The sequence below is a fragment of the Dermacentor silvarum genome, chromosome 7 (genome assembly GCF_013339745.2).
Source record: "Dermacentor silvarum isolate Dsil-2018 chromosome 7, BIME_Dsil_1.4, whole genome shotgun sequence".
NCBI lineage: Eukaryota > Metazoa > Arthropoda > Arachnida > Ixodida > Ixodidae > Dermacentor > Dermacentor silvarum.
In genome coordinates this window covers 65,702,711-65,717,338 of record NC_051160.1, presented here as the reverse complement: position 1 = coordinate 65,717,338, position 14,628 = coordinate 65,702,711, and the positions used below count along the sequence as shown (strand labels likewise).

The 14,628-nt window shown below is 43.6% G+C and overlaps 1 protein-coding gene across 1 annotated transcript in view; it reads right to left on the bottom strand.

Moving 5' to 3' along the window:
* LOC119458931 (neprilysin-1-like) overlaps nucleotides 1-13,816 on the bottom strand; it is a 58,067-nt gene extending 44,251 nt beyond the window's left edge. Inside the window, exons 1-4 of the mRNA XM_049671520.1 lie at nucleotides 13,716-13,816; nucleotides 7,743-7,793; nucleotides 1,972-2,133; nucleotides 1,239-1,325 (exon numbers count right to left, since the gene is read on the bottom strand). Coding sequence (XP_049527477.1) covers nucleotides 1,239-1,325; nucleotides 1,972-2,133; nucleotides 7,743-7,793; nucleotides 13,716-13,803 — 388 coding nt within the window. The 5' untranslated portion in view covers nucleotides 13,804-13,816. The remainder of the gene's footprint in view (nucleotides 1-1,238; nucleotides 1,326-1,971; nucleotides 2,134-7,742; nucleotides 7,794-13,715) is intronic.
* Between the last annotated feature and the right edge of the window lie 812 nt (nucleotides 13,817-14,628).

Below are 14,628 nucleotides of genomic sequence, written 5' to 3'. Positions count from 1 at the left end.
CTTACGCTTTTCTACGGACGCTATCTACTAGAATATAGGGACGCGATACGTTATATGGAAACAAATAAAATATTGTTTCACGTGTTGGAAACGTCAAACCTAATGAAATGCATTCGTTCAATTGGACGTCGTCATACTTATGGTGTGAGATGATGCAAGCATTTATGTTGCACAAAACACGTGCCAGAAAGAATCTCTCTGCAGCGAAACAAAATGCAGCAGTGCGGAGTCCGGGAACTGTTATACTTTTGAATGAAGGAATGAAAGCTCAGTCTTTCCGGAATTATGCAACGGTGATTGAATTGGTTATTCAGCCAAGCTTCGTCACACTCCGGATTTTATGCAAAATATTGGCGGTAAAAGCGACCGTGCGTACCGACTGAGCATGGAGGAAGCAATTGCACAACAATGCGCATACGGCGAAACGGTGTCTCGAACCGGGAGTGCCAGCAGAAGTCGCCGTACCCCAAAATTCTTAGCGAGAATCTGGTTTTTGCTGTCCACCTATTGCAATGCCTATTTCAAGTATTAAAAGTAATCTTACGTGGTTCCACTACACGAGTTACTCACCAAACACCAAGAAATCACGTGGTGGTGACTACAACTCAACTGCTACGCAAACCCGCACATATATGCACACATATACCCCGGCCAAGTGAGTCCACTCTGTAGACTCTGTGGGAAACTAGCATAACTGAATCACGTAATATGTTACTACGAGGAGGGCGAGCCTCCTCCTAACCGCATGGCCTCGCCCTCGCCTGAAGCATGGGAGACGGTGCTGCTCTGTTCTGGCCTGGACACCCAACTCCAGGCCTTATAACGAGCTGAATAGGTCGTCGTCAAACATCGCTTGATGGCCATCTGGCCGGCCTGAAGAAGACACGCCTAATAACTCCACCTAATGCTGACAAAATAGAGTATTTTCTTCCTTCCTTCCTTCCTTCCTTCCTTCGTGGTTAATCACCTTCGTGAACGCTTTTACTTTTTCATGACCTGAAGTCAATAGCGACGCCTCACTGGTTCTACTAGCATTATATGAAAGCATCCGATCACTACGCGGCATGAAAAAAAGTAACGCAAAACTCGTCGTCAAGCTATACTTCTGAACGCCTTCCACTTCCACTGTTAGAGCTGGTGGACACTGTGTGAGTATTGCATTATGAAAACTCAGAACGTGTGGAAAGTGCGGAAGAAGAGGTCAGTGGAAGAGAATAAAAGAAATTACATCCACTTACCTTCACACATGCATGCCTTGTATACAGTTGCAGCCATCTTTCTCACATTGTAGGGTTCAGTGTTGTCAGTTATGTTTTCAATTATTTCTGCAAGGATTTAGACGCCGACTTCAACGTGCAAGCTATAAAATTATATAACATGATGTACACTGAAAACCACGTGGAACTGGCACTACAGATGATCAGAGAGGAAGCATTAGTAATTTTGAAAGAGTAATACCAGCAGAAGAAGCCTGTGTGAAAACCGAAATTCAAGAATGTGTGTTAATCTGTCCTCAGTGATCCCAATGGGAACACGAATTACTTATGAAATAAAATGACTGCCGAAAAAATGTTATGTTTGCACAAAATTACCAGCGATAACACACCTTCGTGTTTGGTGCATTCTGCTGTGTTCAGAAGGGGGACATTGCGATTACAAACATACTAAAAAAAGATATCGCAGATGCTAGCAATTGCTTAGACCACCTGTACTTCGCGCAAGAAAAATAGGCGACAACTGCAAATGTTCAATTGAAACGAATCGATAGAGAAATTACATTCACACTTTGTGTATCACTATACAAGAGCAATTTATCTAGCTCATGTAATTTGGCATGTCTGCTATCCTTTCGTCATTTCATGTCAAAACATGCGAGGAACAAAACAGTGTTATGAAACGTTTGATAGAATCTATTGTGAAAAGAAAACCTAAATTCTATTTATTCTTATTCGTATATGAGTGAGTTGTTACCTTTTAGTTCATTGCGCACGTTTTGCGCTGCAAGTTCAATTGTTCCAAACGATGTATCAGCGTCTGGAATAGGGTGAACTCTGTTCCAGCCGTCACAAACAAAGCCAAAGAAGTCTTCGCAAGGATCCAAACTTTCGTTGATGCTTGCATTGAGCAGTTTTGCTAAGATACATACGACAAAAAATGAAATGCCAGTTGATGTGTTTAAATACGTTTAAAGATGCATGAGACAAATTAAACAGTGGCGCATACTAATCCTAAATTTGCATAATAAACTAGTGTCCAGCTTCTGAATATAAAAGACAGCTTTCCCTAAGTTGAACAAGTGCGAAGCACAGAGGCGTTCCCATTAGGCAATAAGAAAGTAGTCTCAAAGATATGTTAAGTTTAATAGAAAATGGCCCACAACGATATCTAGCGTAATCCATTGGCTAATTTCCGAGCTTACTGTTGGAGGTGGGATAAATAGGGCCGATACTTCAAAAATGCTTATAAAATCACCACCAGGGAGTGTAACTCGGTAATAACGACATATATAAACATTTTCTAGACTACCTTTGGTATAGACTGTGTTTTTAAAAAATCCATAATTGCAATGTTTATGTCTCTAACAAACGTTAGTAGCGTAAAACTCACACCCTAGAAGTAGCTATATGATATTGAACCCTTTATTACTCATTAGTTTTGATACCTTAAAACGCTGCAGAAGGCTCTGTCTGCATATTTGCGGCATTAGTGTTTGTTGTGGAATTAGTTCGAAATTTTACTTCTCAGTAGCGCTGAAATGGTGAAATTGTCGACCATTCGAAGCTTAATCACGGTTTATAAAATTCTTCATTAGTTTCAAAGAATTGTCGTTTCCTATTAAATAAAAACATTCTACTCAGGCTGTTCGAGTGATTGTCAAACAAAAGCGTTACTATATCTTTCGAGTGTATTAAAGTAAGAGTACCAGACTTGTAGCTTCCAGTTAAAATTCGTCACTGGTGAGCTTAGTCTTATGAAATAGGACAAAGTGCACAGGCTTTCGAAAAACACTTGAGAGCTCACAGAGAAATGTATAGAAGGCATGTGAGAAATCTGATAAAATTGATTTTGTTGTTGTTTTTAAGTCCCACAATGAGTAACAGGTATCTTACACACCAACAGGCAATTGGCGACTAAAGTAAACAAGTATTTGGTAGGGATTTTACTTCTGCATTTACCGTTCAAAAGGATAATTGGTAAAGTTAAGCAGTGGCTTGCTTCGGTATTGGGGAGCAACCTCCCACGTTTCTTACACAGGAAAAAGAAACATCTGTTAAAGAAATGTTTAAATCACCTTAATTTAGATGAGAACATAACAGGCGAAGAAATTCTGATCATCTCAGCGATCTCACTGCGTTATGTCAAATAACGGACTGTCACAAATAGGCATATTGTGCTTTTAGAATTGTTGATCGCTAAAAAAAACTTTTGGAACAAAGAGGTCATCTTGACTAAGAACAGTACATAAATAATCCGCTTGACATTGAGCATTATCAGCACAGAATCAAGTTAGCGCGATTGGAAACTAAAGGCGAATCGTTCTATAGAGTACAAGCCGTATGCCATATGTTATGAAAATGTTCTTCAAAAAGAAGACAATGTCGGACATTCAGCATGACGCTTAATTACGAATGTAAAATGACATCCACTACGCAAAATCTCTATAACGATGAAAATTGAAATTTAAGGATGCGAAACTGTGATTAAAGAAAAAGACACGTCCGGAGAGTTCAATTCGTAGGCAGAATGTTACATTTGAGAGAATTCATGGCAAATGCCAAAGACAACGGTACTTATTCTGCGGTTAGAAGTCGCTTAGAAACAGTGTATGAATGAATGCTATCTATAGTAAAGTTGAGAAAAATGTTTACATACACGTTGTAATTATTTGTCCTTAAGTTAATAATGCGATTATTTGTTTTTACTTTGATACTGCTGACTGTGTTTCGGACCTTTGACAGGACTGGATGTACTTGCACCAATATGCAACCAATAAGAAAACGCTAACGTATCTGAGGAAATCATATCAAGCTAACTGTTATTGAAATAAGCTGTTACAGGTGTTTATCAAGACAAAAAACGAACTTTTTGGTACAATGAAGTCTTCTTGACAAAGAATAATGCATAAACAATTCCTTTGACATTGAGCACTATCAGCACAGAATCAATTTAGCACGATTGGAAACTAAAGGTGAATGGTTCCATAGAGCTGAAACCGTATGCCATACCTCATGAAGAAATTCTTCAAAAAGAAGACAACTTCGAACATTCAACAAGAACACCAGGTTCTTGCCGTTGGAGAAATGGAGAACACCATTTCTAACGGGTTGATTTTTCATTTACTGACGTAAAAGCCAGTCCTATGTGCATTCTTAATTAAATGAACGCTGCGGATCACGGTTATGTACATATATTTTGCCTCAAATAGGCCTTAGGTTCCCTTTGCGTTGTATAATGTTGACGTGTATGACCTCGTGCCACCAGTGCTAGTAGCTTGGTTGGTTTTGGCCGGGCTGTTGAATCGGTTTTGGCCGGGCGGTTGAATCGAGTGACCGACAGACATGCAGACTGAGTTTCTCGCGTTTAGGTAGCCCGAGAAAGACTATCGTCTTTAAAATAAAAGGTCAAAACAGATGGCGCGAGAGCAGGGCGAACGCGGAAAATTTTAATTGAATTCATCAAAACCACCATTGCATCCATCTTTTGAGGAGTGAGAGGGGAAGGAAAGAGCGTGAGGGGTGGGGGGGAGAAGAGAGGGTGTTACGTATAAGGGGCGGCAGAAGACTATCGTCTTTCTAGGTCATTTGCAGCGAAGCGAGTAGATATGCAGCCAATTTTTTTTAACAGCGGAGGTGTTCTTAGTCGAGCGTGCGCCGTCGATGACGGCCACCGTGACGAAGGAGCAGAGCCGGAGAGGTCATGCGACCAGGAGAGGATGAGAGCCGCGTCGGGGGAGGGGAGCCACGTGACCAGCACCATCGCGTTCCACTCTTCAAGGTTAAGCTTAAGCGTCCTCCAAATTTTTACCTGCACCACGTGTCACACAGAGGCTATGACGTCGTGTGCTGGACTGGGATGATTGGTCGGTAGCCTACCATAGCCGACTGCGCGTCGTTTTCTGCATCAGCAGGCGAAAAAGGCCTGACATCGCACTTCACCTGACGTCGCATCCTCTGGCGCCCTTGCTTGATGCGCATCCTTTGGCGCCCTTGTTGAGGTGCTGGTTTTCTTTCAGAAACAAATCTAGACCAACTGCAGCTAAATACATCGCGAATCTGCAGCGCACGAAGACATCTCTATGCATATAATACAGTGCGGAGTCTCAACACGCACTCTCCGTGAGTATGATAATTTTATCTTTCTGAAAGATTACCTCACCTTCCTTTGTGACATACGGTCACTGTCGTCGCCACGTATGTATAGAGACACCGCCGACAGTCGCAGACAAAATGTCGCCATGCTTTTGCCACGCTGGCTAGTTTGTCTTCGTCTGCTGCCGACATTCGTCAAAACTGCAGTGTAGAAAGTGTAGTTCTCGTGCTGCATTTATGCTATGCAAAAGCTTCATGCGGGTGGGCAGAGCTACACCTTTTCTACCCATAAAAGAAAATGGCTACTTCCTACACTAGCTACAACCGTGTAGCCAGTGTAGGTACCAAATAGCCTTAGTATTGCTTGTTCTGGCCTCCGAACGATATGCACTGATGCCGATCATATCGAAGTGTGTGCGTAGAGTGCGAAGCTTTCCGCTTTTTTTCCCAATGTGATGTTGCGCGATAGGTCAGTGGTTAGCGCGCTCGACTCCGAAATGCACGTTACTTCACAGTCATGGGTTCGAATCCCACTGGAGATCGTTGTGGAGAAAATTTATTTTTCGCTGCGCTGTGGAAATGATCAAACGGCACGACGTAGTGGCTTGACGACGAAAAAAAGTTATCGTTGTGGGTCGTCGGTGACGACAGCGGTCGTAGTCAGCGTAAGAGAAATAGTTGGGCGGATGGCCAGGAATACACAGACGAACGAGACGGACAGACAAGACAAATCTAGCTTCGAGCGCTTAACTGCTGTAACAGTAACAAAAAAAAATGCAACCACCAAATTTACAACTCTGCAACACAGTCATAAGTAATCATCTAAATTCAATAAACACGCACCTATTGAGTCATCTAAAACAGTCAAACATACGACTGGAGGAATACTAGTCAGGTTGAGTTAATCTACATTTAGTCTCTTCATCCCCGACAATGTTTGTCTAAACAAAACGAAATAAAAGATATCATGTATTATGCACCACTCGAAAAAAGTATCTCTTTCACGCTAGTCTGTGCTTGCAATGCTTTAATAGCGTAGTAAACAAAGCTGGACATGCGTTGTGCTGGCTTGTCATAAAGAAGAAGCAACAGAACCTGACACTGAGACTCAACGCATCGCAATGTCCTGTTATTGTCGCCCGAGAGAACATCCACCATTTGTGGATGGTCGATAGTGTTTTCTCCCTAGCATTTACAATAAGAATGCAACAAAATTGCTGGTTATCCCGCAATTGAGAGTAGATGTAAGCATGAAATGGGCTACTGGCAAAGCAGATTGGTACCGCGACGCAGGCCTAAAAGCTTACTGAGCCGAAATGAATCTGTTTTGAACTGAATCTCGTTGCAAGTCTCCTCTCGGCCAAACAACCATCCGCGGCGCGCCGGCGCTGCCGGCCTGGTCACGCAGCGTGGCGCCATGTCTTGAAGGAGGCGGCGCAAAACCCGCGCCACGAGACTGCAGGACCGCTGGCGTTGAAAAAAGCACAGGCAACCCTGTCTCAGTGGAAAAAGATCATAATCAAGTGTACGGTGCCCTGTATCGGCCTTTTGAACGTCGCTATTGGAAATGACAAATAAAACTTCAGCGTACTAGAAGTTACAGCTTGAGTGATATTGTGAACAAACATTAGTAAGAACTCGGAAGCAATATTGTTTGTAACTTGTTTGGGCAGTAACTAGCGTATGTAATGGGGTCCTGTACAAAGGGTTGGGGGCCAGAGTCCGCATTTTTTTTTAACTTTCGACTGGTTACTCGAATGATCTCGTTTTGTTCTCGCAACGATGCCCGGGTGTTCTCGTTTGAGTGTCCGGATAATGGCTCTAGCTTTTGGCTCAAGGTTGCGTGAACGTCGCCAATAACGGGAGCTAAAAGCATTTCATGCTTTATACACCGCTAGTTTTTTAATATTACTTTTGCGGAACCATCGTAAACTTCGTAAGCCGTTCACATAGGCTGTAAATTCAGTAATCAAATTTTTCGGCCATAGATGCTTTTACACAATTTGTTTGCAATACTGCGATATTTGTTTTCTGCCGATAGTTGTCGGTTTGTAAACTTCAAGCTCCTATTTCTTCAAGCGTTGCAATTTTCGGCAATTTTTGTAACACTCCTGGCTCCAGATGCGCAGTCTATTTAATAGAATCACTACCTTTTAACTTTCTCTCTGAAATGTAACCAATTTCACTTAAATAGGTCCAGCGGTTGGCTCATGAGAACATTTCTTCGTATACTTCGATTTGAATAGGCAAATCGGAGTTGGCCTCGACCTAAAGCTTCCTGTCAAGGTGTAACTGGGTGTCTTTAGTTCAAACTTCTCAGGAAGATACGATCCTGTGCAACGTCGGCCAGTGGCACTGGTATTTGGGGCACGTAAGTGCCATAACTAACTCAGAGTTCGAATAATGGTAGCAAACGTATGATTTAAGGCTTACCTCTCTCCTCGCATACTTCCGTCTCGCAAACAGTGTATTTCTTGCCTTTCTCTGACAATAAAAAAAGTTTCCCGTAATATGGTATTAGACGTTTGTTACCCCTCAAATGTTAAAATAATTGTCCACATTTATTCGTTCTACAAAAACAGGCGAATACGTTAGCCGGTAATTCCATACAAAATAGAATTTATTATGGAAACGTACAATATGGAAACTTATGAAACCGGAATGGTCTCAGCTGTTTGATCTTTAGAAAGACAACAAGAGAGAAAGAAAATATGAAGAAGGGAAATTATGAGAATTTTCGGCCGATTTAACTGTAGTTGGCGTCTACGTAATGTCAAGCATTGGTGATTGTAAAAAAATTTGTGTAGTGAACGCTATAGTAGAAATTATAGCTCATTGTGCTGCGTAGTGTATAGGCAGTAGTGGAGCATTTCTAGTGGCCACAGTGCACATTCCTAGGGCATATATCCGGTCACCCCAATCCCACACAGCCAGTCGTCCCGGTGACAGATAATTTTGGACTACACTATGATATCGATTGGTCCTTGGAAAAGGGGGATAGCCTGATTCGTGAAAAAGTGTCTGGACCCGAAAACGAGTGATTCACAATAAATAACAGGACATCACATCACAAAGACTAACGACAAAGAATACAGCAAAGCAATAGGAACAACCATGCAAAAAGTTGCAATAGTTTGAATTAGGGAAAGAAAAGAAAAGTCACCATCGTAAACGTTCACGCCGAAAAGTACGACAGCGTAAAATAGGAGAAAATTACATGCAAGATACAAGATGCAACAATGGACGGGTGAAGTAGGACCATGGACAGCTAAGTACGGCAAGGTCTTATTTTATTTCAAATATACTTACTGTATTGGGTTTCTTTTCGCATGTTTTACCACGCTGTTTATCGATTAAATCAAATTACACGAAAGCATGTAGGCCTCTTTGATGGAGAAACTCTTTTTTCCTAAAAAAGCGTCTAAATTTATGTTTCCTACTACTGATATGGAGACAAGCTATAGACGGTTTCAGTGTTTACAAGGAAACTTCGCTTGCCACTGATTGGTTGCCCCATCGGAACTTCCGGCAGGAGAGCTAGAAGCACTTCCGGCTATGTTGTTTGAAGGCTTGCGCGACGTGAGGCCGGCGTGTCGATGTTTGCACTGCTTGGTGGAATCTGTCATGAGCTGATTCTACATCGTGAATATTGTCGAAATGACGAGCGACGACTTTAAGGCGCTTAGCACCGATATCGCCGAAAGCTGATGTTTAGAGGCAGAGAGCTGCCCGATCGGCTGGGCGATGATGTCGTGCGATTTTCGTTTTCGCCGGGCTCCGAACACCTTCTCTCAGTTACAACCCCGGAGCAACAAGCGGATCATCTTAGTGAGGACATCAATGAACGCAGACTGTTGTCTTCAAGGCAGGTAATGGGACTTCCGAAAACTAGAAAAAATTTAATGGCACTTTTTTCTTCTTTCTGGGGTTTTACGTGCCACAACCAGTTCTGATTAGAGAGGCTCGCGGTAGTGGAGGGTTCCGGATTAATTTTGACCACCTGGGGTTCTTTAACGTGCCCTACAACACAAACACACGGGCGTTTTTGCATTTCGCAATGGTACTTTTATTGCTGCAAGATGGAGGATGAAGTGGTAAGGTGTGCATGTGTACATGCACATGTTTTCTGCGTCATATGGCTTGTTTCTGCTTTTCAATATGCATTCACAAATAACTGTACATTCTCAAAAGTAATTTAGTGCAAGAAGCCTAGGTCGACTGAAATGGGACTAACTTAAATGCTCACGAATTTACCGCACTTCTAACAAAATGAAACCTGTAGTGTTGGGCACGAGATTGCAATCCATATTTGGCCTCCGTTCATTCGTAAATGCTTTTAGAATGTGGCCGAAACTTCCTACATGCATGCACGGAAATCGCTAACTTTTCTGCGATTCTGCTCTGCGATACCGATACGAATGCTCACATGCCGCCGCGGTGGCTCAGTGGTTACGGTGCCCGGTTGCTGACCCGAAAGACGCCGTTTGGACCCCGGCTGTCGCATTTCGATCGAGGCGAAATGCTAGAGGTCCACGTACTGTGCGATGTCACTGCACGTTAAAGAACCACAGGTGGTCGAAATTATTCGGAGCTCTCCACTGCGGCGTCCGTCATAGCCCGAGTCGTTTTAAGACGTTAAACATGATAAGCCAATGCGCATATCTACCTAGGTAGTAAAGGTGCAGAAGTGCACTTGCGCCCCAGATACGAAAAACATTAAAATAAAACGGCGGCAGCATGGCACCCGCTAAACAATAATTTTAACTCATGTTCGTAGCATGGCGATCCGCGCCGAGGCAAGAAACTGGACGAGCGGGCAAACTCGGGGCGAGAGTCGAGCTGCTCTCGCGTGAGTTACACGACATACGGCCAGAACAATCGTGCAGTAGCACTCTTATTATTCAGCATTATAGCAGTCCGCTACTCCACGTAGTAACGTACCTTGGATGAAGTGAGCAGAGCAAATCTGGGAGCTCCTGGTAGGCTCCCAGATTTGAAAAACACCGTTGACGAGTAAACGTAATGAAAACAGTCGATGCTGCAAGAGCTACTCGCCGTCATGCAACACACTGAATGCCACAAGTCGCACTTATGTCGATATACCCGAAAAATAACACAGAATATGCGCAGAACGAGCGCGCGACCGAACAAATACCAGCAAAAACGAGCAAAAGCAACGGCTACCGGAAGTTTCCTAAGGGCGCCGGATGCCGGCGCACAGCGTTGCCAGAGCGCGGTGGCGCTGAATGAAACCGTCTATACCAGATACTTGTCTGGTGATTTTATAAGACATGTACTCGACTAGTCTGGCATGAAACTATTACGTACTTAGATAATAATTCCTAAACACCATCTAAAGCGCCAATAACAACAGACGATTTCATTTCGTCCCCCGTTTTTAGAGTTTTTGCAATCCCAACAAACCCGTTCAATTCGCTGTCTTAGTTCCCTAAACAAAGTTTCCGAAAATGTATTCGAAATTCCTTAATGTTTGAGGATCTGAGATAAGTACGTTAACCAGAACTTTGGTGATTTACACAAAGTCGGGCCAGTTGGTTTGAGGACGATAGGGGAAGACGGGACACGCATAGCGCAGGTCGTCGCATCATACCGCTGTTTGTGTCTCGTCTTCACCTATCGTCTGTATTTTAAGCGCATTTACACAGACTGGGAGCTTACCACTGTCGTTGAAAAGAAAATTGTACAATCATTGCATTCTACTGGTGCTAACATATGGGGCAGAAACTTGGAGGTTAACATAGACGCTCAAGAACCAGTTAAGGACCGCACAAATAGCGATGGAACGAAACATGTTGGTCTAATGTTAAGAGACAGCAAGAGAGCGGTGTGGATCAGAGAGCAAACAGGGATAGCTGATATTCTAATTGAGATTAAGAGAAGAAAAAGTTGTCGCAGTTTCACCTGAAAGGTGAAGCATCAATTGCGATAGCAAATTTGTAGAGAGATATACGGAGTAATGATATTAGCTTTATCAGCTGTATAAACTTGGACATGCAGCAGCACCGGCAACGCGCCGAACTGTTGTCGACGCCGTCGGCATTTTGCCCGCGTTCGCTCAAAATGCGTGCGGCGTTGGTGACTGTTGCCGGAGCCTCTGATATAAATAGGCACTTGGTGCCGCAGCTAAACGTCGCCTCCCTTCCCTCCCCCTTCCCCCCCTCCCCCACGGCCTCTCGCGCATCGGAAGAAGGCGCGTTTGCTCTACATATATGGTGATTGTAAAGGAGGAAAGAGACGCCTACTTCTGCAGCCCTTAAGGAAGCACGGCGCAGAACGCGCGTTTGTTCTCCGCCGTGCGTTCACTCCCCGTGAAAGAGCGCGTCCCTCGCGCCCTTTCACTCGCACATACAGCGTTCGGCGGCGCGCGGCCACGATTTCATCTCCATTGACGTCATACGGAACCTCACGGCGACGGCGACGGCGACGGCGACGCCGACGGCAGAAATCTGCTTTTGAGTGTCCATATAATTGCTATCGCAATAAAATGGAGCTGGGCAGGCCATGTAATGCGTAGGATGGATAACCGGTGGACCATTAGGGTTACAGAATGGATGCCAAGAGAAGGAAAGCGCAGTCGAGGACGGCAGAAAACTAGGTGGCGTGATAAAGTTAGGAAACTTGCAGGCGCTAGTTGGGATCAGCTAGCGCAAGACAGGGGCAATTGGTGATCGCAGGGAGAGGCCTTCGTCCTGCAGTGGACATAAATATAGGCTCATGATGATGATGATGACACCAACTTTGGGATTGTTGTTACCAGAGAGCTGTGTCTATTAAGGTGGTTCGAGCTATAGTAATTAGGCAAGCAATCATGGATATTGTATGACTTAACGGCTTAACCGACACATCTCAGGACTGCCCTACAACCCCCGTGGGACTTCGTCCTGGAGACATGCGTGGCCGGCTGGATCTAGGTCTTCTTGGTCGGGGTGACACCTTTCGTCGCCGTCAGGGGCGTTGGCGTTCTTAGAAGGTTCTCGTCATTGGCGACAGCGCTAAGGTTCACTCCCGCCCATCTTCTCTCTACCTTACCCATCTTATCTTATTCCAGAATAGACGACATAGCAACCCCTTTTCAATAGCATTCATTCATTCATTCATTCATTCAAGCCTTCGTCTCGCTAGCTTCCCGCTCCCTCAACGGTGAGGCCTAAACAGACCCGTCACTCGTGGACATCTGCTGAGGGCGTGATAGTTGCTCTGTCAGGTAGTCAGGTTTAATTTTATCCATAAAGATTGCTCCAACTTCATTAGAATGTAGACATCAGAAGTTTCAGCTTCTTCAATGTCTGGAACCGATTAGGAAACCCCTGATGACAAGCTTCATGTCTTGGTCTATAACCAATTTCCTGACCATTTCTGTTAAAACGGGATTAGGTCCAATTTTAATGTGTTTTTTCTCTAATGTCTCCTTACATTTAGAATGTATGCATCTGTTGTAAATAGAATCCATAAAATATTTCTTAAGTATCACATTTGTCCTTTTTTAAAAAAGCATTTCGAACCCAAAAGAATTTGGAAAACACCCGGTGGGCATTGTAGAACATGTTTGCACGGATGTGGGCACCTGCTGTCTTCTTCCTTTATTGTGCGTGTGTGTGTACAAATGCGTCTCTTCACCAGGTTCTCTCAGCTATCATCCCTAAAATATTTTCCGCGTGTTCCGCGGGGTATTCTGACAAACACTATTTACCTTTGCCAAATTTTGAACTTTGAAGGTGAAAGTAACTTTCAGATAAGTTTTTATTAGAGAGTTTTGTCATGTCCTGTATTCCGCTGAACGAAGGCAGATATGGTGAAATACCGCGTGAGCGGGGGCGTCAACCTCATTGTGCTGCACCATGCAGTTCACTCAAGTTTGCGCCTCCGCCCATCAAGCAAAATGCCCAGTCCTCCGGCAATTAGTGCAATACCAGAAAAGCTAAAACTCTCCATTATTTTGAAACACATTAGCGTCTTTATAAATGGTGTTTTCATCGTACTCTGTGTTCTCAAAAAAGGAACCACCGCATAATTACGAGTCCATTCACAGCTCACTGTTTTGCTTCATTGCTCATTGAGCAAAAAAATGTAGAGCAAATCTGTTTATAATTTCCCAGTAAAACGCCTCGCGACAATGCCTTTTTCTGAGGCGTTACTTTGTGTGCGTGTGTGTGTGTGTGTACACTTTTTGCGAAAGCCGCGTTTAGAAATTTACGGTCTAGAAGCACACCGCACGAAATAGATCATTTTGTAAGCTTTTGCTGCATACATACTGTGCGTCTTCTGCGGCCAGCAGAAGTTCAAAAGAAGGTGGCACAGTTTAATTGAGGTTTATACACAAGTGCACCGACTGTCTCAACTCTGATTTATGTGGGTTTGGACGACAAGAGACAATGAGGCTTTTACCTTTATTCGGGGGAACAGATAGACTGTGTGGAATTAGCTGGCCGAAAGTGGGGGCCAGAAGATAGACCACTGCAGTAGAGAGATGCATATTTTCCTTTTTTTGTCACCTGCACCAAGGAACGCACCATGAGTGTCATGGGTTCAATGCCTCTTATAAATATAAAAGCCACAAATATATATAAAGAGTGCGAAACCTTTGCATTCAATTAAAATTCACAAAAAGCTTGTCATATGAATTTCGTTGATAAAAACCACGCTTTTTTATCGGCCGCGAGACCGTTTTTTAGGGTATAACTTCAGTTTCAGTACCTGCACCATGATTTTTTAATACTTATGGAAGCTTAATGTCGTAAAAAGGACGGCCTTCAGTTACAGAAAACACAGAAACACGCACAGTTTTAATGGCGAACATGCTAGGCTGAGCGTTAGGTTCAATTCAAAGGAAGACAGCAAGTATAACAAGCCTCGGCGTAGACACGCCTTCAGTAAATCACTGTACACGAAATCCCTGGAGTATAATACGGAACGGTGGGCGTGGAAGACACGGACATAGAAAAATTAAAAAAAACACAAATTTTATGTTACGCTATCTGTACCGTAAATGTTTGTGAACTTGCTCAGATTTCTATCGTTCTATACGGAAATCATTTGTGGAGCAGTGTACAAAATTCAACTTGACGCGGCAAACATTCTATTGGCCGCTGCGTAAATGTTTGTTCGCAAGAGATTACTTAAAACGCTCACACCACTCCAATCTATTGTCACCGCGGAGACGGCGCCATCAAATAATTGTTAACAAGTAGAACTGTACTAACAAACACTACGACCCAAAAAGCTCACATGTTTTCTGAGCCCAACTACATTGCTAAATTTGAAAGTTGACGTACCTGCCTGCAGACCGTCGATCACAACA